General features: G+C 43.2%; 1 protein-coding gene across 1 annotated transcript in view; it reads right to left on the reverse strand.

Annotated features, from left to right (window-relative positions):
* The window catches only part of LOC138258619 (phospholipase B1, membrane-associated-like), a 198,627-nt gene that overhangs the window by 32,369 nt on the left and 141,962 nt on the right, over positions 1 to 24,296 (reverse strand). Inside the window, exons 11-12 of the mRNA XM_069205964.1 lie at positions 19,308 to 19,399; positions 13,723 to 13,804 (exon numbers count right to left, since the gene is read on the reverse strand). Of these exons, the coding sequence (XP_069062065.1) occupies positions 13,723 to 13,804; positions 19,308 to 19,399 (174 nt within the window). The remainder of the gene's footprint in view (positions 1 to 13,722; positions 13,805 to 19,307; positions 19,400 to 24,296) is intronic.

The raw sequence follows: 24,296 nt of genomic DNA on the forward strand, positions 1-24,296 counted from the left end.
TCTTTGGAGTATACTACACTGACAGTGGTGCCCTACAGATTCAATGCACATATCCTGCAACTCCAACTGAGGTATCCATTTAATGCTCAGATGTCATGAGTACCACTACGTCATTTAGCAAGACAACCGGAACACTACCTGACTGACTGTGCTATACAATTTCCGCCTTACCTGGGCACACATGCCCCCTACACAACAAAGTAACATAACCTGGTCAAGAAGCTGATCACCTGCATACCCTGACACTAATGAGTTACTGTAACACCAACCTTTCCCCACCTTGCCTACCATACCCCCAAAACAGCTGGCATGCAGGACAGTGTGATAACTCATCCCCTTGTAGCTGGTAAGCCACCGCCAGTATGCGGACCACTAGCAGGGTCAGGGTCCTATGTGTACCCCTCCCAGCTGGGCCTCTGCAGTTTTCTGTGCCCAGCGTCTCAGGTCCTCCCACCATTTCCTGCAGTGGGTGCTCCGCCGGCTATAGACCCAAAGTTTATTTTTATGTAACTCAGTGCTGTGTTTCCTTTGTGGTAGGGCTAGTGCATCACAAGTGTTGTGTGTATTGTGCAAACGCTTCACACATTGCCTCTGGGATAGGCCTGACTGCTTGTGACAAGCTACCAAGGGGGTGAGCAGGGGTTACCTTGGATGTGTAACTCCATCACCCTGACTAGAGTAGGTGGGATCTGCATGGCTTAGGTGCATACCCTAGCAAACCAGAAACCTAATTTCTAACATCAGTGGACCCACTTACATTGCAATGAGACAGGTACCAACAAAGCATATAATCAAGCTAAAGAAATCTTCCTGTCTGACTTAGCAATAAAAGTTTGTCTGTATACTGCAAAGCATGAGAGCCCCTGTTTTTTGGAAATAAACGCCCTGGCAACTACAGTCCCTCATACATTCACAGGGATCACATAACATTACATACTTACACTCAAGTGAAGAAGTGATTGATGAGATCTTCACCTTCCTCTTCATCACGGTCATCCTCACTTGGCATTTCAGGATTCTCACCCTGTGGCATTGCTAGCTCTCTCTCATCTGGAATCTATGGGATATACTTCCACAGGGCAATGTTGTGGAGCATCCAGCAAGCCACAATGATCTTACACACTTTTTCAGGTGATTTGCGGGGGGGGCTCCACCTGTCTTGCCGATACACCTAAATCTGACCTTCAGAAGCCCAAAAGCCCGCTTCATGACATGCCATGGTCTTCCACAGGCATCGTTGAAGCGGACTTCCCCAGGTGTAGTTCGGTTCTTTACCGGCATCAACAACCAAGGACGGTACGGATATTCAGAGTCCCCTGTTATGGAATGGGACATATGTGCAACCATGAGTCCTTCTCATCAGAATTTTTGCAGCAAACTCTGCACACACACAAACATGACATATGTGACTTAACAACCAGCCAGACCCTCTCTGGGTACAATCGTGACATCAGCTGGGGGATTGCACTGTTCTGCATAATGAAGGCATCATAGACTGAACCCGGATAAGGGCAATCTGTTAGCCTATTCTACAGGACGAGGCCTGACAAAGCCAGTTCCTCTTTGGTCTGGGGACAGTACCTTGGGATGTCTAGTCTGACTCAATATGGTTCAGCCATTTTTGGCTATGACATTCCAGATATTTTATCAGCCTATGTGCTGCACAGTGCAATTAAGTTTTCGGTATGACCAGACAATTGTATCATTCTGCTGCTAGTAGCCCTCAGCATGACACAACCTGAGACATATCCGTCCTTCCATTACCATCCTGTCTTCCTCATGTGCATCATATGGACCCACATTTCAACATTTCAAAATGTGGATCATAAGGTAGTAGGCAATGTTTTAGTGATAGGTGAGTTTATATACATAGGTGCAGGAAATAGTTGAGATATGCAACAGAAAGATAAAGTGGAGGAATCAGTCATGGTGGATGTAATCAGATTAGTAGATGACATACCATTTAAAGTCCAAAGTCAATTGCCCTACTAACATGCAAAAGAAAGGTGGTCATAGAACAGTCAACAGAGTGAACGTGTGGCGCACAAAGGGGTTCTTTCAGGAAGAGGTCACTTGCTGGCAGTGGTTAGTATCTTGCCATCTGCACCTCCTGGATTCTTGGCTGGATGTCCCCACTTGCAGGGGAGGTGGGGTTCTGCAGCTACAGAGGCAGGGTGTCTAAGGTGGGTCCTTCTCCTGACAGGGCATCCCTTCCAGTGGCTGCCATAGATGTTGAAGGGTCTGGTGTTGCTTGGCCAAAGGAAGGGGTGTGGTGTTGCTCACAGTCCCTGATTAAGGTACTGCTAATCTCCCTGATCACCCCTGATAGGTAGGCCAGGATAGTGTTGGTGGCCTCCAACATTTCCAGTGACTCACAATGGAAGTCCCTCTGTAGCTGTTTGCCCTGCCTGAGTTCGGCAAGTACCTGGCCCATTACGCCTTGGAATTCTTGATAGGCTCCCAAGACGTGGCTGATGGTGTCCTGTCCAGGCCCATCCCTAGTAGCCTCATTCAGCTGGCCCATTACATCCTTCCCATGCACCCTACCCGCACATGCCTGTGCTCTTGGCACAGCTTTCCCCTTGCCACTGGTTCCAGGACCATAATTGTCAGAGGTGTTTTGCTGTGACCCAGGATCCTGGATGGGGGGTGGGCACAAGATGGTTGTCACAGTCCTAGGGACACAGTATGGGGGGAATGGCTGCCTGCGATGTAGATGTAACCGGGCTGGAAGGTGTCGATATTGTCGAAGTGAGGCTCACTGGTATCATCTTGCCAGGTTGCCCTGATGGGTCTTCATCCATGGTGGCAGTGGCAGTCTCTTGAGTGGGATCGGTGTTCCCAGTGGCAGCTAGACCTGTTGATGTGAGAGTTACAATGTTACAGGTTGCACTGTGACATCTACATCTAATAGTTTGCAGCGACATTTAACAAAGGCCATGCACACATTGGATTTGCAGGTTTTCCTTATGTGTCAGATACATATGCTCTGAATTATAGTGACTTGGCATTTGAGTAACATACCAATTTCATTTCAGTCAACCAGCTGCAGAATGTATGAGTTCATTAGCACTTTGGAGGATGGCCATAGACTTACATTTTGCCAGCAGTGTAGGCCAAACAGTAGCTGGGCAGAAAGTGGTTTAGATCATTTTATGGCCTAGTTGATTGTTAAGCAGGCAGACTCAGAACTTTATTGTATATGTAATTGTTGTCATCATGTAGTCAGACATTGTACATGTGTCTGCTGCCAAAACCATTCAGGTGATGCATCTTGAGGCCTTTGACTTTTTCTTTTCTTTGCTGTACACAGGTTGAGCTGTCCTTCCTGTCAACAATATTTTCATCTTGGCTTAGCTGCTCAAGATTGATCTAGGTGGTTAGTCAAATCACAGAGTGTACCCTGATCTGTATCTTGGTCCCTCCCAGGTTGGTAAACTTTATTTGTGATTCCACAGACAGATGCATTTTGGCATATGGACACTGGCCTGATGATTGGAGTTACTGGGACTGGCCGTCCTGGCATCTGCAGTCATGTTACTCCAAGTATTACACATAGTACACATAGCTCAACTCAACTATGAGTACACTTCCATAGTGAGTTAACAAACAAGGATATTTGGACAGATGCACACTGGGCTTGTGTTTGGCTTTGGGGAGACAGAGCCTTCTGGCCTTAGCAGTCATGTCACTCCCTGTACTTCATGCATTTGTTGTATGTCAGCCCACCAGGTGTGTACACTTCATGTATGATTTCCAAAATAAGGCGATATTAGCAAGTGTACACTGGACTGGAGTCTGGTGTGACAGTAAGGGGGCCTACTGTGAGTTGCATCCATGCAATTCCCTTTATTACACACACTATACTGATAGTTTCCTCCCAGCTATGTATGCTTCAATGCTGTTGTGGTACACAGGTGTATGTCTGGGGAGGACACAGTTGTGTTCTATGTAGGGAAGCACTGCCTGCTGTGAGTAGCAGTCCTGTCACTCTCACTGCTTCACAATACCTGACAGATGCCAACTCCCCCAGTGAGTACACAACATTTGAGGTTTGAGATACTGTTGTCTTCAGAGAAGGGGACACTGTTCTGATGTTTGTAGTGACAGTAACAGTGCCTCTTCGCCTTAGCAGTCCTGTCAGTCGCTATACTACACAGACACTATACAAATGTTATCCTCCCAGGTGAGTCCAATTCAACTGGGAGTTGTCAAAGTAGAGTCTTTAGAGCAGAAGACACAGGGCTGGCTCAGTGGAGTAATAGTAGCAGTGCCTCTTGGCCTTAGCAGTCCTGTCAGTCCCTGTTCTGTAATCGCTATACAAATGTTATCTTCCCAAGGGAGTACACTTCTATTGGGAGTTGACTTACACTGGTCTTTGGTGCTGAGCACACTGGGCTGGCTTACTGGAGTAACAGTAATAGTGCCTGCTGGGATTTGTAGTCCTGTCAGTGCCTGTACTACACACACATTACTGATGTCATCCTCTCAGGTGGGTACACTTCAATGTGGAGTTGCCAAAGTAATTTAGAGAAGGATACATTGTTCTGGTTTTTAGAATAGTATAACAGTGTCTGCTGGGAATTGCAGTGCTGCCAATCTCTGTACTACACACTATACACAGATGGTGTTCCCCCAGGTGAGTCTTCTTCACATGTGAGATGCCAGACCAGGGTCTATAGACAGCATGGCAATAAACAAGTGAGTGGGATGACAGTGAAGGTGGCAAAAGGTGATCAGTGAGCATGCATGAAAAATCATTTTGGTAAGATTTGTTTGTGTTGTGACTTACCAGACTCGACTGTCCCAAGTAATCCTGATAAGCACTCAGGATGGCCAAGACCTTCTCCTCCCAGGATATGAGTTGTAAGGTGGGGTACCAACTGTCTTCTGGACATGCAGCTAGTGCCTGGATGCTGTTAAATGGACCTTCCCCATAACGTCGTTCCACCTCTTCCTGATGTCATCCCTTGTGCACAGGGTGGGGCCTACAGAATTCAATCTGTTGACTATCCTTTGTTACATTTCCATTTAGTAGCGTGCTGGACTTGAGCTCCAAATAAATGTGTCTCAATTCTTATGATTTCATCCACCGGGATTCTTAACCAAACTTCAGTGAAACTGGGATTTTGCTGGGGTGACATGGTGGGGTTTACATAATAAACAGTGGGAAACGGACAGGTGACAGTGAGCTAATGGGAGTAGGATTTGCAAATTGATGTGATTGGAAATAGGTGTGGGATATGTGCTTAGGGAAAGTTATGGGGGTGCCTTATCTTCGGCCTGGTAATTTTTGGTTGTGCTCTGGCTTCTGGGTTTGGCGTTGTAGATGCAAAGGATTGTGGTTGTGTGAAGGGGTGTGCTTTGCATGTGTGTCAGGTGTGGCAATGTGTACCCGCTGTGTTGTTTTCAAACCCATCCAATGTCTTGTTGTGTATTGCTTTGTTGACTGTGAACCACAATGGTTCGGACTGCCAATGGCTGACTGCCATGGGTGTCTGCCACTGCGACATTTGACTTGTAATACATTCGGTGGTTGGTTGATTGGCTATCGGTGTTGGTGGTCGGAACACCTATTTCCTGCTCTCAACGAGACTGGCCGTGTGACTTTTTTGGCTTACTTTTGCCGGTCCTGCCTCTGTTACCCATAATGCGGCGGTCTGTATGACCACCAACATGGTGGTCTTTTGGCGGCCGCCACAATAGCAGTCTGGCTGTCCGACTACCAAAGTCGTGATGATGCCCTTTCTTATATTCTTCTAGTGCCCAGGACCCTACAATCCCATTACCATGTTGTGTGATCTTTGGCAAAAGGATACGCAACTTCTGTACATCAAGTTCCGAGGTAAAATTGAAAAAGAAAAATGTAACGATAACTCATGCCCTCGCCCTGCACTGCTAATTACAACAGATATTACAGCACTTATGAGAACTTCTACAATGTCATTAAGAATATAAATTAAACATAAGTAGTCAAATTACTGATGGAAAACTGTGCATGGCAGGGGCACGATTTATAGTTACCTTAAGGCACGAGTTATAGTTACTTGAAATAACTATAACTATAACTGCTGAATCACTATGTTTTTTGTGCGAGTAAGTTCAGAACCTAACTATAACATACCTGTAACCTTTGGGTTTTCAGTGAATATATATATATATATATGTGTGTATACGCACATATGTATATTACCTAGTGGCAGTCACCACTAGGTAATTATAGTTAGGACCTAGTTTCCATAGATGGAGTGATTTTTGTTTTGCCAATGACTTTGGCGCCGCTTGACAAATATTCACGAATCTTTCAAAAGTATACTTGGTCAGTTCAGCTCCTGTCTTTAAAGTGTTGGGGTGATCTGTCAAGCTGGGGCCGAGAAAATGGGGGGCCCCAAAATGCTTTTTCCCCATTCATTGTTCCATAGGACCTTTAGACACACCTACAGCCTGAACCACTGAACGGAATTACACCAAATTTGGCACAAAGGTAGATCCTGTTCCACAGGTCAAGCTTTCTGTGGTTTGGTGTGAATCTGTTAAATAGTTTTAAAAAAATGTACAGTGAGAAAATATAGATATATAGGGATGAGGATCCTCCACAGATTCATCTGTCTCCGTGCTGATATGTGATAGGCTGCTAACACTTCAACAAGGAAGTGTTGACGGCCATCTTGGGACTCGGCTTCAGCCGAGTCCCAGCAAAAAAAAGACACAAAAAAGAAAAGAAAAGAGGCCCGGGTAGAGTCACCCTGACGCTTTAGCCCTGGTGTTGGGGGCCCTGAGGGACCACGACAGGGCTTAAAAGCATTTTTGTTAAAAAAATAAATCTGAAAAATCTGCGGATCTGCTGATTTTTCAGAGTTTTTTTTTTTTTAAATTAGGTCTCCTGCGCTTTATGCTTTTTTTTGCCCTTGTGTGGGCCAGGTCCTGGCAGCATTTGGGGCTTAATGAAGAAGGAGAGTTCACTGGGTCCCCCTCCATTGGCTTTAATAAGCCTTAAGAACCACCACCTCCGTAGGGCAATTATGTAAAATGTGTGGGGGACCGTCTGGTCCCCGAGCCCCGGGGACCACCACCTCCCCAGGGCTTCAAGCAATTAACACAAGGGGGGGCACCTGGCCTCCCTACTGCCCTGGGGACCGCCACCTCCCTGGGGCTTTTTTAATTAAATGGGGGGGCGCAGAACCCCCTCCGCCAGCCCCGGGGACTGCAACCTCCCGAGGCTTTTAAAATTAAATGGGGGGGACCACCTCCTAGGGCTATATTTATATTGAGTGCGGGAGGGCTGCGTGGCCCACCAGCTGCCCTGGGTACCACCACCTCCCCAGGGGAAAGAGTAAAAAAAAAAGTGAAAAGGGTCTTTTTCGGAAACCCTGTAGCCCCGAGAACCACCACCTCCCCGGAGCTGTCACGTTGGAGAGGGACCACGTAGACCTCCTCGAGGAGCCACTGATGGCCCTGCGGACCACCACCCCCAGGACCAGCTCCTGCTCCACCCACCCTCAGCACTAGCTGTTTGCTGTGGCTTGGCTGCAGATTTGAAGCTGCTGCCAAGTCACAGAAAACACTCCACTTTCTGACAGCAGGACCTGTCAAACAGGTCCAGCTGTCAGAAAGCAGAGCTTTCATCTCCATTCCCTACACACACGTATGCATCCAGGGAACAGAGATGATAGCTTTGCTTTAGCAAGCAGGCAACTGTTGTTAAAAGCAGCTCCTCCGTGCTTTCTAGGGCAATAGGACTGCAGGGGGACCCCCGCGGCCGAGGTAGCGAGTAAAGGGCACAAACTAAAATGCAAAAAATCTTTAGGGACTGTGGGGAGGCCTTAAGGCTCCCCCCCACCATGGTCCCAGAGAGCCCATAAAGGTCAAAAACATTTTTTTTTTTAAATGAGTAGCTCAAGTGTGAAGGTCACAGATCTCCACACTGAACATTTTGAGGACTCGTGTCCAGGAGTACCCCTGGTCATTTCCCTCCTTTTATTTTTTGAAGTGTAAATGTTTAAGGCTCATACTAAAATGTGATCTTACTATTTTTATTTGACAAATACATTTTTCTTTTCAATTTGTGGAAAATATCTCATTCCAAGTATATCATCCATCAAAGCCTAAAAATCTATTTATCTCTCTCACTCCCTATCTCTATATCTCTCCTGTTCTCTCGCTTTCAATCTCTTTCTTCCACTCACATACCCACTTACGCATCTCACTCACAGACCCACTCAGACACTCATGCACCCACTCACAGACCCACTCAGGCCCTTGTGCACCCACTCACAGTCCCTGTCAGACCTCCATGCACCCACTCAAGCACCCAGTCACAGACTCACTCAGACTCTCACACACCCACTCACAGACCCATTGAAACCCTCATGCACCCACCCATGCACAGACGCACCCACTAAAACACAGATGTATGCACTCTCACACCCACACAGTCACTCTCGCAGCCAATCTCACCCACAGATACAACCTCTCACTGCTGTTCTCACACCCAGAGATGATGTGACCAACTCCTGTCATGCATGGCCAAAGGACCGTGCACAGCATGGGGTTGGGTGGTTAGGGGTGTTTGGCTGCAGGGTCTGGCTGCAGGCTAGGTCTTGCCAGCAACCTGTGCTGCCAATGGACAAAGGCTGACTAAGGTGGAACGTTGGGTGCTTATAGGGGGTTGGCCTCAGGGCCTGGCTGCAAGTGGTTGGATTAATGTAAAGTAATGAAAATTACTATACATAAAAAAACATAGCCATCTACTGAAAAAAACCAAAGGTTACAGGGACGTTATAGTTAGGAAATAGAATTTAAAAAAACATAGAAATTCACTGAAAAAAACAAAGGTTACAGGGACACATTTTAAACATACAAAACTATAGAAATTCACCTTATCTCAAGAAACTATAACTCATGCCCTAAGTTAAGTATAACTTGCACCCTCACCATGCACTGCTAATTACCCACAAATTACTGCACTCATAACATCCTTGATAACATCAGTGATAATATCAATGCAATTTTTGCAGTAAAAATGTTTAGGAAAAAGCTTTGCAAGGTGGGGCGCAAGTTATAGTTACCTTAGGGCATGAGTTATAGTAATTTGAGATAACTCTAACTATAACAGGTGAATTTCTATGGTATTGTACATTTAAAATGTGTGCCTAACTATAACATCCCTGTAACCTTTGATTTTTTCAGTAAATATATGTATATATATATATATATATATATATATATATATATATATATACACAATTAGACAGGTCCTGACAAATCCCGGCTACATCCACCTAAGAAATTCAGTGCAAGGCATCAATGTCTCAACCTCTAGACACTAAAAAACTCACACTCCAGAGTCAGGTTCCAAGCAGTTTATTGGCAACGCGTTTTGATCTATAAAGATCTTCCTCATGGCCTCATACAAACAGAAATGGGCACCACTCCCTTTAAACAGAATTCACAATCACACAGAAGCAATAAAGAAAAGACTTTCTTCTTCCCCATTCACCCCGTCAGATGAAAAAAAAAAACACTACGTATCAGTTTCACCATGTGTTATATACAAACAACACTTTCCATGTATATGCTGTATACAAGGGCTGAAAATCAACTATAAGAAACGTTTCTAAATGAAAGCAGCTCACCATACAAAATAAAGTGATATTGTAGGATAACAAAAAGTAATGGCCCATGGAAAAGTTCTTATCAAGTGAAGAAGGGGGGAGAGATTCCCAAATTGCCTGGTTATCATATGCAATTCATCAGTTCAGGGGTTTCGGAATATCCTGTCAAATCAAAATTGATCTCTGTGCCAAACACATAAAAATAAATGTGACAAATGAACAAATGATACCTCAAACATCATGGGTCTCTGCATTGAGACAATGAGCAGATGGCCTATCATAATGCACTCAAGGTGTTAATGGCTATGGTCTATGGCAAACACTTGGCAAGACACATACACAGCAAGCCAAGCACAGGGCAATATTAACTTCATGAAAAAAGAGGAGTGCCATGTTTCATACTCTCAAAGACATCCTCAGAGAAATATAAAGGCAAAGGCAATCAATAATTCAAGTTCTTAACTTTGAAAGTGTTAGTATCTGCTACGCAAACAAAAATCTTCATACAGGTTCAAACATCCTAGCACCATGGTGTTGAGACAGATGATAAATTCATTCACAATAATCCACAGTCTTTTCCCCCTGTCACCTCCTCGTGCTGTCAGAATCACCATGGCAATTTCAAAGAAAAGTAGGGTGTCAGGGTTTTGGGAGTGTTCGTTATCCCAATGTCTCGCCACCGGGTAAGTCTGATCACAAGTCCTGGCCCTTAAGTGTTGAAGAATCCTCGTTTTCACTGGGAATATGGTGCTCTCTATATAGAGGAGACCACAGGGACAAACCAGTGCATTCATACAATAGTCACTGCTACAGATGATGAATTTGTTAATACGTCCTTGTATCCCTGCTGGCAATGGGTAAGTCTTGGTGTTTTGGCTCCCCTTGCAGGCTTTGCATTTCCCAAGTTTATAAAAGCCATTTTGCTCACTCAGTCAGCCCCCTTGTTTCAGTTGTGTATTCATGTAACTGTGCACTAAAATGTATTTTACGGGCCTAGACTTTCTGTAGGTAACCAAAGGGTGACATGGTACGTTTTTGGCCTGTAACACGGTCTGACTCGACCAAATGCCAATGTCTAGAGATCATACTCCTAATTTAAACTACTCTGCATTGTAGGTGGTGATCGGTCTCACCTAGTGGTTGTCATTCTTCATGCGTGTTTGTTTAATTAGGAGATCCTCCCTCTTCAATGAAGCAGCCTTCTCCCTTGACGCTTTGGGAACTTTATGGGGGTAACCACTAGCTCTGAGTCTTCTTGACATCCTGCCCTTTTCTGTCTGGTATGACTGCATGTCACTGCAGTTCTGTTTGGGTCTTAAGAATTCCTAATAGGAGATACTCCATTTAAGTTTAGTCAGGAGGTGGCTGCGGGCATGTATAATACTGTTGCCTGCTGTTTCCTTGTGGAACATGGATGTGCATATCTAGGAAATCCATTGCCCCCTGATGGATGTTGCGTGTTCAACCTAGGTTACAATTATTTCTACCGATGTGCAACAAGAATTCTTGTAAGAGATTTCTGGGGCCATCTAACAGAGCATCAATGTATCTTGTCCAGAATGTGATATATTTGGTCCACCTGACATTTTGGTCTATCCAAACATGCTGTTCCTCCAAACCATGAAGCATACCTTGGGGTAGAGAAACTGCCCTTCGCAGTCCAGACTTACTGCAGATACCAGGACTTATTGAAAAGAAAAAACTTATTCTCTAGGCAGAACTTCAACATTTCAAGCAACATCATGGAATGGTCATATATAATTTAAGGGCTAAAATTTACTATTCCAAATCGAAACAGCTCAACGCTAGAGAAAGTGATGAACTGCAAAGAGATTAGGGAATATACTTCACTTCAAACACATTACATATATAAGAAACACCATGAAGGTAGAAAAATATGTAACTCCGTATATAAAATGAATTAATGAACATGATATATGTGTGTGTGTGTGTGTGTGTGTGTGTATTAAAAACCAAAAGCAACCAATTATTTTACAAAATTGCTATTCAATAAAATAATTATTTATAATTATTTGTCAATAAATGTTATTTAATCACTATTGAATTGACTTCCCACCCATACAAGCCTGAAAGGCCACACCTAAAATATAACTAAAGTACTGCACATGTACATATTTTAAATCAATTAGTTTATTAATTATCAATTGATAAAGAATTGTTAAATTATTATTATTTAACTTCTAAGCATAGAATCCTAAAAACCTAGCAGCTTGCAACTAAAATGTAAATAAAATAAATATTCCAGAATTTACTGGTTTAAAATTCAATTAAATAATTAATTTACAAATAATATTTAATAGTTAATTATAACCTAATTTGCTTCTCACTCTATACCTCTACTAATCTAGCATTCTGTAACTAACATATAAGTAAAATATTTCAGCATTCCATGTTTTACATATTTAAAAATCAATTAAATACTTAATCAAAAATCAATACTAAATTGTTAATTAGTTATTACGTAATTATATTCCTATCCAAGACCCCCTCAAACATAGCAGCCTGCAACTAAAATATAAGTAAAAGAAATAAGTATTCCATAAATTACATAATTAAAAATCAAGTAATCAAATAAAAACCGAATAATTAATTGTTACTTAATTATCACTTAATTAACTTCTCAACCTATACTCCTACAAACCTAACAGCACACACATAGCATATAACAAAAAGAAACCAGTATTGCATAATTAACATAATAAATATAAATCATATAATACAAAAATGAATTAAATAATTCAGAATTAGCTTTTACCTAATTACCGTCCCATCCTATCCTCTTCCAAACCCAATAACTTGTTGCACTATAAATTAGAATTTAAAATGAATAAATACATTCTAGATCACTTACAATTTCAAATTATATTTTCAAAGAATTAATAACATTTAGATAAACAGTAGTAACACATAACATTAATATATCAACTAAAACACATTCAAATGATTTAAAAAACTGTATTTATAACCACTATATTGTTGAAAACCTTGTTAAAATCATCACTGTTATGTAAAACGATATTACTTACCTCAAAAACGATATTCTTTTCAACACTATTTGTGCATCATGATATTTGTGTGTCACCATGTTTAATTTCCGATATTTCTGTCTTCCAATATTCTTGATTTGATATTTTGTACAAACGTTCCCTGTGCTAAGGCATATTAAAGCATTATTCATAGGCCAACCACAACTGCTAGATAAGTGATTGAAAGGCAAGAGTATGGTAGATACATATTCCCCAGTTTATAACATACACTAATCAGGGTGGTAGCTTCCATTGGTGTATCAGGTGCAGTGGCACTGGGGTACACAGGCCTGAGAGATCAAACAGCGTCCACTGGGCCCATTTACTTCCTTGCAGTAGGGCCGATGACATCCTGACTACGCCACCGGTGCTAATAAGAAAAAAGTAGGAGTGGGCTGAATATTTTGTTTGGTCATCCACATTACTCTGTAATGTGGAGTTCCTGGCAAACTCCACCAATCACTGTGTGGCAGAACTTTTCTCCCGCATGGCTCCATGGAGATTTGGCGCCACCAAGCGCCAGATTTTCTACTCCAAGGGATTGCCAGCGGTCACAAGTGGTCAGAGGGCTGCCATTTGAGTAGCTTTGCTACCACTCATTTAGATTTTCTACTCGAACAGCAAAATCAACTCAAATGTGCATTGTGCCTTACGCACATATTTTTCAGTGATACTCTCACTACCGGTGCTAAATTCTAGCCCAAGCTGCATATTTTCCGCCCATTGGCAGAACTCTGCAGAATTTCGTTGAGTTTTCATGTAACTCTGCAGAATTCTATTCTTCCCACCCCTAATTGCAAGGTTTACATGAGGAAAGAATCAAAGCCAGATGCAAATGGATGCATGTATAGATGTTTTGGTTTTGCGTTAGTCAATGTACAATACGTAATAAATTATTGTAAAATCTGTACTTTCTGTGATCCTTCTACTTAAGATAGCATGAAAAACAGAATCTGTATTTTCATGTTGTAGTCCGAAAAAACACCCACCCCCTATCCTCAGCGGTTTATGTATAAAGCGCAATGTATTATCCTTTCTACGGCATCTGACTCAGTCCTTACCTGAAATTGCTTGTTCTGATCTATTAGCTCCAATAGCTCTGGAGAATTGTCTATTGGTTTTACCAAACACGAGCAAAAAGACCTGTTAAAAACACAGAGAAAAACAAAATATTGAGTTTCACCTGTGATAAGGTAGGCATCTGTTTATACTAAATTACTTTATGATTTTGTAAATGTGCTAAAACTGAAATACAAAAGAAAGATGAGCCGGGCCTATCACAGTGCGTTTACTATTGTTCAGCCTAACCATAGACAACTAAAATACACCCAAGTGCTTCATTGAATCTAAAACATCACAAAACTAAAATCAGGAAACATGCCTCCAGGCTGTATTAATGCTTTGAAAATTTGAGAAAATACAGCCGACTGTAAAGAAAGATATTCATAATCTCCCTCAGCCTCTTCTCATAGTCCCCCATGATGCAACAACACCTGTGGTCCATGGATTTGCGATAGAGTGAAACATGTTTGAGTTTAAGTGAGAAATCTAGTTTCACAATATTTTCATAATTGTTTCATTTAAGGGCTACATTGAAACCTCTACTGGTAAATTTATTTGGAAGTCTGACTCAATTGCGCAAGTATTTGGAAGAAAACATCAACCCGTCCATTTAATAAAAGATGCTTGTTGACTTCAATAAAAATAATGTTTTTTTATTCCTAATATACAGACCAGGATTTCATTGAAAATACTGTACTGTGCTTTCCCTGTCTTTTTCTACCGCATATCCACAGTCATGTGTGCAAATATTCAGTTACTTTCTACTCAAAACATTTTACCTTCACCATTTTGTAGTTTTGCTAAATATATATTTAATTGTCTGCTAGACCACGTCAGTACAACACACAATATAAACAGAAAATGGCTTTGAGTCAGCACCCTTTAGCCACTGGCTTGCACAGTTGTCTGTCATGTGTTCGGATCAGCCCACAATATGTTTACATTTTCTGCCATTATTATTTTTCATTGGTGATGATGCAGAAAGTAGCTCTCACACACCTCTCACACAGAGGTTTACATCAAAAGACTATATCATGCACCAGATTGATGTGTTACCACAGCAATATTAGATGAAGGGATTCCCACATATTGGTCCTCGGCAGCGCTAGCAGGAGAAGAGAAGCCATCAAATGATATGAATAACAGATTAGTAGCAGGGAAGTTGCCAATGTGCCCAGGAGCCGTGGGTGGTTGCTGCAGTCAGGGGATACTCTTAACTAAACTCAATGAAGTGGCACCCCATGGCCTACCTGAGTTGCCCCCTCCACTGTGTGCCTCCTCGGGACCTGTTCTATGTGCAGTCACTCAGGAGCTTTGGCCATTGATGGTAAAATGCAAAAATAATCCTTTATCAATCAATAATATGAGTGAACGTTTTGTGCCAGACCCTAAACACAGACACTTAAAGAGCTGTGTGCTTGTTATCATGTCACTATTTGACTTAAGTGGGCATAGTGCCGCACAAATGGTGGCCAATGGGTGCCCCATCATTTATTGTATTTAAAAAAACACGATTCATTGCAGATCCTGTGACTGCTCTAACACTGAAGGGTTTTTGAAATAATGGGTTATTTGTCAATTTCGTTAAAGGTGTGTGCCACCTGAGCTTAGATGCTTGATGTTCAGTTTTATCCTATGGCCCGTCTCCACGGCTTGCGCTTTTTGGATGTATTAGATTAGTTGTTGCTTCCTTCTTTTTTCTTCTTTTTTGTAGCTTAGGGCTGTGTTTTTTTTCTTGTTCATTTTTTCTTTGGGATCCTGGATAGCATTTTGGAATTCCTTATGTGTAGCAACTAGATATATGAACTTTAAGAGCGCTTTACAAATCTCTTTTCATTTAATTTAATTTCATTTTATTTCATTACATGTAACTCACAAGAGCGTGGTGGCAGTGGTCTTTGCAAAACCACTACTGATACACTCCCTAATGATAGATCACTGATGAATATATGGCACAAAGGGGCACTGAATATACTGTGAAGAGCCAATGGTGAATGTGCTTCAAAGGGACACTGATTGTGCAACAAGGGGACACTCCTGAATATACTTCAAAGGAGGAATGACAGTACTATGAGGGGCTACTGATAAACATGCTGAGAGGGGCTACAAGTGCATGTGCCCATAAGGGCCACTGAATGGTCTGGTCAGAGGTAACTGATAAATGTTTTCTGAAGGACAACAGATGCTCTCCAAGGCACCACTGATACAGGCCCTATCACACAAAGTACCTGACTACTCAAATTTATGGTCCCCTCTCAAATAGTAATCCATTGCATCAGGTCATAAAAAGATATTTGAGGGGCCATCTCACCCACAACTTATCGCAGCATGCTTCATCATCGGCGACCTCTCACACTTGGGTAGAACAATGTCACTCCAGCAGACTCAACCGAAGTCCGTAGACCTGGAGTTCTTATATATCTAATTCAGGACAGTTACACTGGTCCAGTTGAAGTCTTGAGGGATTAAAATACCTAGGAGTATACCCATGGAACTTCCTTTCTTATTGAGTACCCCTGATATTGATTAAAATTAGGAAGTTTGGTCAATAGATGAAATATAATTAATCATATGACAATCCAAAATCACAGACTACAAGACCTCTCAAATAAAATATCTTTTTATGTCCCGACACAACAGTTTCCTAATTGAGACAGGACAACTGGGACCATAAGTTTTAGTACTCAAGTACCTTGTGTGATAGGGTTGTTGACGTTAGGAAGGAATACTTGAGTGTATACCTCTTTACTCTCCTGTGGGAATTGACCACTGATGAAGCCACTGCATTGCGACAATGATGCTCATTGTTGCTCGGTCACTATGTGTGTGTTGCCCTTGACTATTGAGGAACATGATGCATTGTCTGTTCAAGACTGTAGAAGTTGCGGCTCCCCGGGTTAGCCAGGTAACTGAATCCCAAAGTAATCCTGGTGATAGCAGTGCTGAATAGAATTTATACTGCATGATTTTTCTCTGTATTTTACAATAAAAGCAAGGTATTGCGTTATACATAATACAGATCATAAGAGCAGAAAGCTAAATCTGTGCAGCTGCTGAGGTCACTCCATCGCCTCTGCTGATTAGCTTGATCTTAATTAAGGATCTGCAACAAAGTTACATAGCCTGACTTGTGATGCACTGGTTCTTGCTTTCTAGCTAAAAGCTTGCAGAAAAAGAAGAACTAAAAGTCCCAGAATGCACATTTGAGTGGTTGACTTATAAAAACAATACTAGGGCAAGGCACCACTTAAGATAGAGGCTCATAGAGTCCCTTTATTAAGGCATGCTTGGACAGTGGCAAACCTCTGCAAACTTGTGTGCATTCTTGGTAATGGGTTTAACAGGTTTCACATTTTAGAGTCCAGTAAGGGGAAAACAAGCATTGAGAAAGCAAATAGGCCCTGCCTTTGGGACCTACTAAATTTGCCAATGCTTTTTGGCATTGCCAAATTGCATTAATACAAAGTAATGCTTTTTGCCAATGTTGTTTAGTATTGGCAAAAAAACAAAAATGCTTAGTAGCATGACTGCTGTTGGCGGTCGAGTCATTCAACAGGGCCACGTGTGTCACCACAAATGCTTGCATCTATAGAATAATTTGGGCTCCATTGAAAAAAAACAATTTATTGACCGATCTAAGATGTTGGATGTCACTTAGAGGGAGCCTGCAACAGCCTGCAAGGGGATGTCTGAGGGGTTCATGGGACCCCTTTTATCCCCGTCAGAGGGCTGCCATTTTTTGTGGTGTACTATTAGTGCACTTCCTATGGGCATTTTGCCTCTGCACCCAAGTTCATAACACAGTGAAGGTGCAGAGGCAAAGTGATTCCCTCATTTGCATGGGGCCATACCCCCATGCAAACTAGGCAATGCCCTCTAATGATAGCACTGGCACTGTATGCGTTTCAGCACTATCTGTATTTCAGTAGGGGCGCACTAGCGTCAGTGTCACCTTCTATAAAACCAAAGTGCTCTGGGAGGGTGCACAAAGCAGGCACGCATACCCGTTGCACAGCCAGGGCACTCTCTGTAATATGACCCCATGTCTTTTCCAATCTGGAGCTGTCTGATAAACCCTAAAACAGACAGGGACTAGTTTTCTCATGATGTTCACGCTATGTCAGATGGGCCAATTGAGAACCATCTGTCTTTAGCAGTAGTGATGTATGCAATGCTTACTTTTACTTCTTGGGACACACTCCATTGTTGGTGTTCTGATTAAAGGGTTTGCATTTATTGGTGACACCAAAGAACATTGTAAGAGTCTCTCCTTGCAAGTTCTACCAAGAACACCTTGGGGTTTGCCCTTTGGAGGTATCTATAGAATGCTTAGATAAGCACTTCAGGAAAGGGCAGCTGTTATGTTGCACGGAAAGTGGTCACTTCTGAAATATATCATTACATGAACATTACTATTCTTTTCTACTCATTATAAATGTTATTCAAAGTGCCACACCCATAAGGTGCTACATTTTCACACATAAGCACACGAGCAACACAGAAGTTTCCACAGTGGACATTTTCCAGCCTCTGTTTCATCGTTTTACTTTGCATTTGGAGCAAAAGCTTTTCTGCTATGCAGGGGTCTTTGAGGTAGCTTTATTCACTCAAATGTCACTCATAGGGATCCTTATTTGGATAACTCACCTCTCCACCAGCCCACCTGGGGCCACATTACACACCGTGCCCATGGGCTGCAAAGGATGTGTGTTCCTGCTTTGTGCACCCCAGTGGTACAATAGTATTGCAGAAGGGGCCACAGGACATTCCCTAATTTACATAGGGGCGTAACCCCATGCAAATGATGGAATCACTTTGCCTCTAGGCCTGCAGTGCATTACGGATGCGGGAGCAATGGCAAATAGGACCTTAGGAGCACCCTGAAAGTTTGCTGCAAAACGGTGGCACACTGTCAGTGCTTCCCGGAGGACAGCCCTCTGGAGTGGTGAATGGAAGTCCCAAGAACCCCCAAGACATTCTCCTTGCAGGCGGGTACAGTCACTCTCTGCACCCACTTGCAAAGGGATCTCTGTCCTCTCTTTAAAGTGAAGATGGCATGCTTCCTCCACTGTGAAACTAAGAAGGGGTTTGAAGCAGCCACTCTGTATTTCACTGCATGCCCAGGGCACCAGGAGCAGCACATTCATTGCAATAGGAGGCAATGTCTCTGTTTGTACTGGTGCACCTGTTTAAAGTGCTCCGTGCAGCAAAAAGGGTGAATGCGCCCTTTCTATTATTCGGCCGCTTTTGTCTTACTGTAACCTCGCTCGGTATTAATAATATCTACAATACGTTTACTACCACACCCCATGATTTTAATGATCGGTTGCAAAACCTTGCAATTTCTTCTTTTCACTGGGTGTTTTTACTCTGGCCAAAAAATCGAAGTGTAATCCTTTCTTTTTCTATATTGGATGTAGTTAATGTTTATAGTGAAAATCAAATGCAACGAATAATCTACAATTATTTTTAAGCACTTTGCGGGATTAATATTGTTATTCACACCATGTGTTACATGCATGCACTTTAAGATTATGGGAGAACCAGGGTTAACTTTTGTATTTAAATGAAACAATTAACTCACTTTTGTAGCAAACATCCAAAGGACCCATCATTGACTTGTCGGAGTGCTTCAAGTTTAAACAGCTGAACCACGTTGACAATGGCTCTTGGTACCTAAAATAGATTAAATAGAAAATAGGTTAAAACACGTAAAAACGTCATACAAAAGCAAAAAAACAAACTTGAGAACGTTTCTCAGAAGTAACGAGCCCAAATAATATTCAGTAACACGTTCATGGCAAATCAATCAACATTTCACTCAGACTCCTTCCTCACATCAGGTATGTAACTTTATTGGAGATGATGTGTGTGTTTTTCCATTTCAGCTGTTTGATTTTCATATACTTTAACTATAACCCTGCAATAGCTCTTTGCTACGTGGAGAAGTGTGGCACAGTGGTTAGAGCGGCAGACCCTGATGCAGTGATCTGGCCCAGCACCAAGGTTCAATTCCCACCTTGGTGGGTTTTGGGCTCAATTCCCTTGGACCAGATAATTCTTGCCTCCGTGCCTAATCTAATTAATGGGTCCCACTCAGTAACTCTGGGCAATAGCTTGCTTAATCTCCACAAGGGCCCTCACAGCACTTAGATGCCTGGCTTCACCCTGGGGCTGTCCAGGAGTGGGCACCTCACAGGGGAAAGCCAAGAGGGGTTCCACAGTAGTATGCGTACAGCGCCTTGAGACCCCAATGGTGAGTAGTGCACTATACAAGTGCGAAGTTTACAGTTTACTTAAATAGAATGTACTGCAGAGATCCATCTTTCCCTATAGATTTGTGTATATAGAAGCTATTATGGGTCTATAATAGCTCATTTGGATATACCAACAATGTAAAGCTGTCTAATTGTATCCTATGGAAAATGCATGAGGAAAAAAGTGTTTTGCAACCCAACATTTTCTCGGCCGTCGCTTGACAGAACACCCCAAAACATTTGAGGAAGGAGTTTACGTGGATGATTTGTTTTTCAGGAGGTTTTGGGAAGATTTGTCAAACAGCCCCATCAGCACCATAGGTATTAGCAAAATTACTCACATATAACTACACAAGAGGGGTGTGCAGAACTTGTGGAGTTTCACTCCGTGCAATTCTGCAGAGTTACGTGAAAACTGAGATTCCACAGCGTTCCACAAATGGGTAGAAATCGACAAGTCACACTGCTCATTCTGATTTTTAGCACTGGGAGCTTGTTCCCTGCTGAAATATCAGCACAAATGGTACCACATGGCGCACCAGATGGAATGGCGCTGCTTCTCAAGCGACCACCCATGACTGTTTGCGGTGGGAAAATCTCTCCTGGGTGCCCCTCAAGCACCCAAAAATCACTCTGCGGGGGCCAATTCTTGCTCGCCAACTTACTTTTGGTGAACTGCATGCAAGAAAAAATTCTGAAGCGGTTGGCAGAATTTGGCTGGAAATCTGCATTACATATGTAATGCAGAGTGGCCAAATTCTGCCAACTTTGCCAGCACATTCGAATTTAACTTTAACACCCACTCCTACTACACAATGGGGACCGCCCATGTGGTACATTTAAATATTACCATATCATGCCTCAGATGCTACCAGTGTGCAATGAATTACTATTATTGTGATAAAGCCAACAGTATCCAAAGAATTGGTATCATGCTATGGAGACCCACAAGGGGCAAAGCATTGCTACCATAATGCCAGGGCCAACATGATACCATGGCGCACTATCATGCCAAAAACTACCATTATGACTGAGCCTGAATTATACAAGTGTATGCACCACCACCCAATGAATGGTCCGAGTGCTTCAAGAATTCCCACCAGTATGCCAAGGCTAAAAATTTGTCATGAATAGACACCAGCATCCATGGAAGGCTCCAAAGTTACCTCTAATAAACTAGAGTAAGGCACAAGCATACATGTCCTTATATCAATGTGCAGATGTGCAGTCACATCCATATGAATGCACACGATAAAACATGTGAATACTAACACATGCACACGCAACATCACACAACCGCACATGCATACACAGCATTCAAAAGTTTTTTCCTTTTTTTCACTTGTATTTTGCAAGTCTCTTCCACTGATGTTGCTTAAGCTCCTTCACCAGGTTGCAACCCTTTGCCCCTGGTGCTCCTTGTAGCTCTTTAGTCTGAAAAGCTTCCCGTTATATTTTCCGAATACCACACACATTGTGTGATTGACAGTGCAAAGTCTCATTGAGCCATGTACTGTCAATTCTACCCTAAGTGTGACACCACGTGAAAAACACTTAAAAACACTCCTCCACTCTAGAAATGTGAGGTCCATTTGCAGGCATGCCTTCTCTCAAAAACAGTGCTATTAAAAATGTTAACGCATAAAATGCATGACTGTTTGGTGGCTTGCCCCTGGAGACATGGTAAGTTTGTACATTTTAAGGTCAAGCCTTTGACAACTCATGCACTGCTTGTGCATGTGTTCTCGCTTAAGAGACCATTGTGTATTAAAAGGGGTTTGCAGTCTGCCCACTGCTTACCATTGGTTAAGTTCATTGTCACTTTTCTTTGGTGCCTCCTAATTGGCCAGTGCATGCCAAGTGCCATTTACTTTTCTTTCTGTAGAGCATGAACCAAGCACAGATTGATTCCACTTAATTATTGCCCATCAACTGCTTGCCCTATGATTGAGATACTACCTCTTCCTACCCTCTCCCACTCCCTCTTATACTATCTCTTTCGGCTTCCTGTTACTCTTTATTTTGCCTGTTTGCTATTCTTCGCGTGAGCCATGCTACCCAACCTTCCACTCCTCTGCCCTCCCCCTCATCTCAGCAAGCAGCAGAAAGACAGTAGATTATTTTTATCACAAATTAAAGACCCATCCAGAAAATGTTACTGTCATATTTGTAGGGTCTTGGGCCCCTAGGTCGCCATACATTACGAAGGACGACACAGACACTTGGTATGTGGTACAGTAACCGGCCCAGGGCACGTGTGCAGGGCTCCTTTTATTGGCAGGTTCACCTGACCAGTGATGCCAGTGAGGGATGGGTGTGGTGTGAGTAAGACAGGCCACCTCTCAGGGAGAGGCTAGTGACACACTACTGTGCAAACATTAGAACATGTGCAGCAGGACACTCCATTCCTCCCAAACTTTATTGAAAAAAAATAAACATGTCCAACCTATGGGAAAGCATGAACAATTATGTAAACACCACTGAGTCTCTTTAGGCAGTGCTCTATACAAGATAAGTGGACAGGTGCCACAGGGAGCACCAAGCATCATGGTACACATCCATGGTTTGATCAGATGACTCTGGGCACTAAATGTAGTGTGGATGGAGTATGGATGTCTAAATCACATGTCTGGGGGGGTTTCAGTCGACCTAGGCAATGTGGTTCGGTCCTGTCGGGGCTGACAGTGTTGGAGTTTATTTACGTAGTTCAATTTGGGGATACATCAGGAGCAGGGGTGAAGTCTGCTACAGAGATTTCTTTAGAGGTGACCTGGCTCCCTGAAAGGCAAACCCTCAAAGATGGGACAATAGTGCTGTAGTAGGACATCTCCTTCTCAGTCCTCAGTGGTTGTTGTTGGAGCAGCTTCAGACTCATCTCTCCTGCCATTGTCCTCTCACCAGAACTCCTTTGGGTTGCCTGAGTACTGCTTGGGCTGTGTGGGGCCTCTTGTAGGCTGTGCACGAATGGTCGCTGAAGAACAACGTCACGTCCAAATCGCTTGTGCAACCTCAAGGGTACATGAAATAATGGTCGGGTGTGCTCTCTTCAGCAGGACTCCGGTGCATGTGGGCTCTAACAGATGGTCCCTGGGTAATGAGTCTCCCAAGGCGCACCGAATGCCTCCTTGGTCTATGGATGGTTTGCAGGCAGAAGGTTCCGCTCCGTAGATGGTTCTAGTGATGCACCTGGTAAAGATGACAATTTTACTGTTCAACAACTTGTTCTACAGGTGGCAATGTCTTGCCGGAGGGACTTTGCTGCCACTGGACTTGTTACATCGTTGGTGCTGTTCTTCTTCTTTGGCATGTGCATTCGCTGGCAGGGATAACATCTCTCTCAAGCAGCTGGGGACAGGTCTCTGGACCGTCGCACTTTCAAGCGTCGGGCAGCTACCCAGCTTGTGCAGTCCGGTGACTTACTTACGGAACTTTCTCTGTTCTGTCTCCAGTCACTTCGCTAGACCCCAGTGGCTGGCTTGTGTTGTGGGATGTACTGTCCAGTAGTGGCACAAATCATTTCTCTCCTCTTCTTTCTTCTTGTTTTTTGAGATACGGCATTGTGCCACACTCTTCCGCTCACCAATGGTTTCTTGTGACTTGGCGTGTCTTATGACTTGGTGCCACTCTCTTCTCCTCAACTATTCCACGATGTGGCATCATGTCACTCTCTTCACTCTTCTGACCAGGCCTCTTGTTGTGATGTTCTCTTCACAGGGACCTCTCTGGTCATGTTCAGTTAACATGACCGTTTCTCTTCTCGTCTTTCTTCTAAGCAGGCCTCTCACTTGGCTTATCTCTTTTCAGAGGCCTCTCACTTGGCTTATCTCTTTTCAGGGTCCTCCCTGGTTGCATCCTGTTCATAGGACTGTTTCTCTTCCTCACTGAGGACCTCTAACAGGTCTTGTTGTCCCTTCCTCAGGGATCTTCTTGGTGGTCTTCTCCCTGGATGGAGGATCACCTTTCTTCCATCTTCTTCACTCGAGGACGTAGTGCTTGCGCCTCGAGGCTACACCATGGCAGCACTTGGGCCTGCCTAAGTGTGGTTGTGCTTGACAAGTTCTGTCATTCATAGCAACAGGCTCAATTGCAGACCAACGGTGACCATTCTGACCTGGGTTGGCTGGCTAGCATTGCCTCTTTCATGCAAGATCATCTCACTCTCTGAAAGCTCTCGGGTCCTCTAGATAGTCTCTTCAGGGGTGCCCTTTGCTGACCCCTAGTGTGCTTGCTCTTCTTTCTTGTGGTGGTGGCTGTTCACCACCAGGGGCCTGCAGCGCTTTCTTCCTGATTGTGGTGGCAGCAGACGATGCTAGGGG

Source organism: Pleurodeles waltl, chromosome 9 (genome assembly GCF_031143425.1).
Source record: "Pleurodeles waltl isolate 20211129_DDA chromosome 9, aPleWal1.hap1.20221129, whole genome shotgun sequence".
NCBI classification, from domain to species: domain Eukaryota; kingdom Metazoa; phylum Chordata; class Amphibia; order Caudata; family Salamandridae; genus Pleurodeles; species Pleurodeles waltl.